Below are 3,345 nucleotides of genomic sequence, written 5' to 3'. Positions count from 1 at the left end.
CTCATGGATGAGAATATTTTTCCTGAAGTTATTGTCACAGATAGAGAGCTTGCATTGATGAATGCCATTGATGTGGTATTTCCTAGTTCCAAACACTTGTTGTGTCGATGTCATATAAATAAGAATGTGTTTGCTAAGTGCAAGAAAATGTTTGAGAGTAAAGACACGTGGGAAAAGTTTAACTCTTCATGGAATTTGTTAATCTTCTTTTTGTCTGAAGATGAACACCATGAACACCTTAGCACACTGCACAAAGAGTTTAGTGCATATCCAAAGGCACTTGATGATTGAAACAATACAAGGAGAAATTTGAACCAAACACATGGGAGAAGCAATACAAGGAGAAATTTGCTGCTATACACTATGGGAATGCTACAATGAATAGGTAAATAATTTAGCAATTACATAAATTCAATTTGTACTTATTTGTATATGAACTTGATGATTTTTAAAACTGTTATTTGATTAGGGCTGAGAGTGCACATTTATCACTGAAGAAACAACTTGAATCCAATCAAGGGAGTTTTGAAACTTGTTGGAGTAAGATACATAATTTGCTTGAGTTGCAACATACTACCATCAAGGCTTCATTCCATAAGAGTATGACAGTTGTCCAACATAATTTTACTCCTTGTGAATTTGTCTAGTTTCGGGGTAATGTATCTATATGTGCTTTGGAACACATATTAGCAGAGACAGAGTGAGCAGAATCCATTGGAATTGATTCTTCAGCATGTGGTTGTGTCATTCGACGTACCCATGGTTTGCCTTATGCACATGAGATTGCTTATTACATCAGACAATTACTTCCTATTCCACTTGAGATAGTACATGCACATTAGAGGACACTTGATGTTGTCAAATTACCTAACAAAGATAAATTGGAGTTAACTTGTATTTTAAGAAGTTTTTTTTTCTAGTGAAACTAGTGCAAGACTTGAGATATTGAAGAAATTGAGAGAGATTGTGAGTCCGGATAGCACATTTCTCACTAAACCAAAGTTAAAGCCCAATCCAAGATCTCGTGATCATCGGAAGATTAATGCATCCACTAGATGTAACCCATGTGCTTTTGAATTGGCTGAATCTAGACATGGTAGTGCCTTCACACAATTACATTCACAGAAAAGTACACAAGAATCTGTCAATGAAGAAAAAAAATGAGCTACCAAAGAAAAGGTATATGAATTTGTGGTATTGTAATACAATCTAAGTTCAATATTATTTACTTGGTCAAATGTAATTAATGACATTTTTCTGTAGGTGTACCAAACAAGACAAGTACAATATTTTTCATACATTGATGCATTCCCACAGTGTATAAGGCCATACATTAAGCATGTGAAGGATGTAAGTCCTGATGGACATTGTGGATTTAGATCGATTGCTGGTTTGATTGGTCGTGGTGAAGATCATTGGGTTGAAGTAAGACATGACTTGTTACAGGAGTTACACACTTACAATGATTTATATACAAAGCTTTACGAATCGTTTAAAAGGATTGAAGAGCTTGCCTATAGTTTGACATACTTTGATGCAAAACCAGCATGAACAGAATATTGGATGACAATGCCAGATATGGGGCATCTAATTGCATCATCCTATAATATTGTCCTTTACCATTTCTCAATGTAACAGTGCCTTTCATTTCTACCACTAAGATCATACCCATTGCCACCACTTGATCGCAGAGAGATATCCATTGGTTTTATGAACAGAAACCACTTTGTTGAGGTATACCCATAATTCAATTCCTATGTTGTTTTTGACCAACAATAATGTATAACTTTGTTTTGTTGTTGTTGTGTGAATGGGACCACCCTATTCCTCCAATAGCGAGTAATTGGTGAAGGTATTGCTACAGTAGTGTTGTGGGATGGGAGACTCCATATGATAAACGAATTACTCATTTCAAGGAAATCGTGAATGAAAATGTTGCTACAAAAGAAACATTTGAGACCATTGACATTGATTGAGAAGTTTGTCCATGTTCAGTTAATGTTAGTTTCAACTTCATTGATTGGCCTTTTTTCGTCATAGTACTTGAGTGATAGTGTTTCTTTAAGTTATTTGGAAGGAAATAATTTATTTTATTACTTATTTGATTTACTGCATTGTTGTGGCATCCAATTTTTGTTTGTGTTATATCCAGTAATTGTTCGGCTCTTTATTTTCAAACACTTACTAGATATATTTTGTGGGGTTATTTTTTCCATTGTAACTTCTGCTTGATTAGGAAAAAACTAATATATAAAGGAACAATATATATATATATATATATATTAAGGTATTAATATAAAAGATAAGAATTAAAATATCTAAAGACATTATTTGAAAGTATTACAATACAGTGTTGACATGCCAACAAGTAATGTTAGTTATGTTCCTAAAGTGTTTGGTTTCAAGATCCAAAAAACATGATGATGCTGGAGTTCGAAGTTGCCTTTGGGGCTAAATTTCCTAGCTGCTGATTGGGATCGAAGTTCCTTTCAATAAGAATTCATCATTGTCTCTCCTACATCATCAACCATCTTTGTTTTTTTTTTTTTTTAGAAGCTGGAGGGTTAGACCCCTTACAAAATGGGAACTTCACTCAACAAAACATGCACTAAATGATCAGGGACCTCAGCCATCCAAACTCACTTGTCTGGAACTTTCTTGGCCATTTGTGCCAAATGATGAGCCATAATGTTGCCACTCCGCCGCATGTGCAAAACACAGAAACTCGAAAATTGCCTGCTACGATAGATGGCACATTGTAAAAAATGACCAAACGAAGCACTAAGATGTCCATCCTCTCGTATTGCCTTCACCACAGTAAGAGAATCACCTTCCAATTGAATGTTTGTTAACCCCAGTTCAGCTGCGAAATCCAGTGCCTTGACAGCCACAATAGCTTCAATACAATCTACCTCCATCCATGTCGGAATTTGCTCCGATAAAGCTGCTATCAGCATTCTATTATGATCACGAATCATGACCCCCACACCACATGCCTTCTGCCTCGTGAACATAGCCCGTCGAAGTTCACTTTAAGGATCGCCCCATCCGGTGGTTTCCACTTCTCATTTCCATGATCCACTGAAACCCCACACAATGCGGATTGTGCCCTGCCGAAATCACGCACTATTGAATGGTTGCAATAGCTGAGTGAATGACATTATTGAATAAAGCTTGATTCCAAGATGACCAGAAACCCCAACAAACAGCGAAAAACAAACCCGGTGTAGCTTTATCAAACCTACGCCCAATGCCATATGCCCAGCTCATAAAGTCACCACCAGCACCTTGGCAAGCACAAACGGTATCGGGCTTTGTTGATATACCTCCCTCGCCCTCAAACAA

The 3,345-nt window shown here is 36.7% G+C and overlaps 1 protein-coding gene across 1 annotated transcript; it reads right to left on the bottom strand.

Moving 5' to 3' along the window:
* Positions 1–2,639: 2,639 nt before the first annotated feature.
* LOC145799408 (uncharacterized) lies at positions 2,640–3,014 on the bottom strand. The gene has a single exon (XM_082888984.1). The coding sequence runs from the start codon at positions 3,012–3,014 to the stop codon at positions 2,640–2,642; it is 375 nt and encodes a 124-aa protein (XP_082745110.1).
* Between the last annotated feature and the right edge of the window lie 331 nt (positions 3,015–3,345).

Source organism: Camellia sinensis, chromosome 9 (assembly GCF_055761805.1).
Source record: "Camellia sinensis isolate YWXY chromosome 9, ASM5576180v1, whole genome shotgun sequence".
Lineage (NCBI taxonomy): Eukaryota > Viridiplantae > Streptophyta > Magnoliopsida > Ericales > Theaceae > Camellia > Camellia sinensis.
Note: the sequence above shows the minus strand (reverse complement) of the source record. Positions and strands in the feature narration are given on the sequence as shown.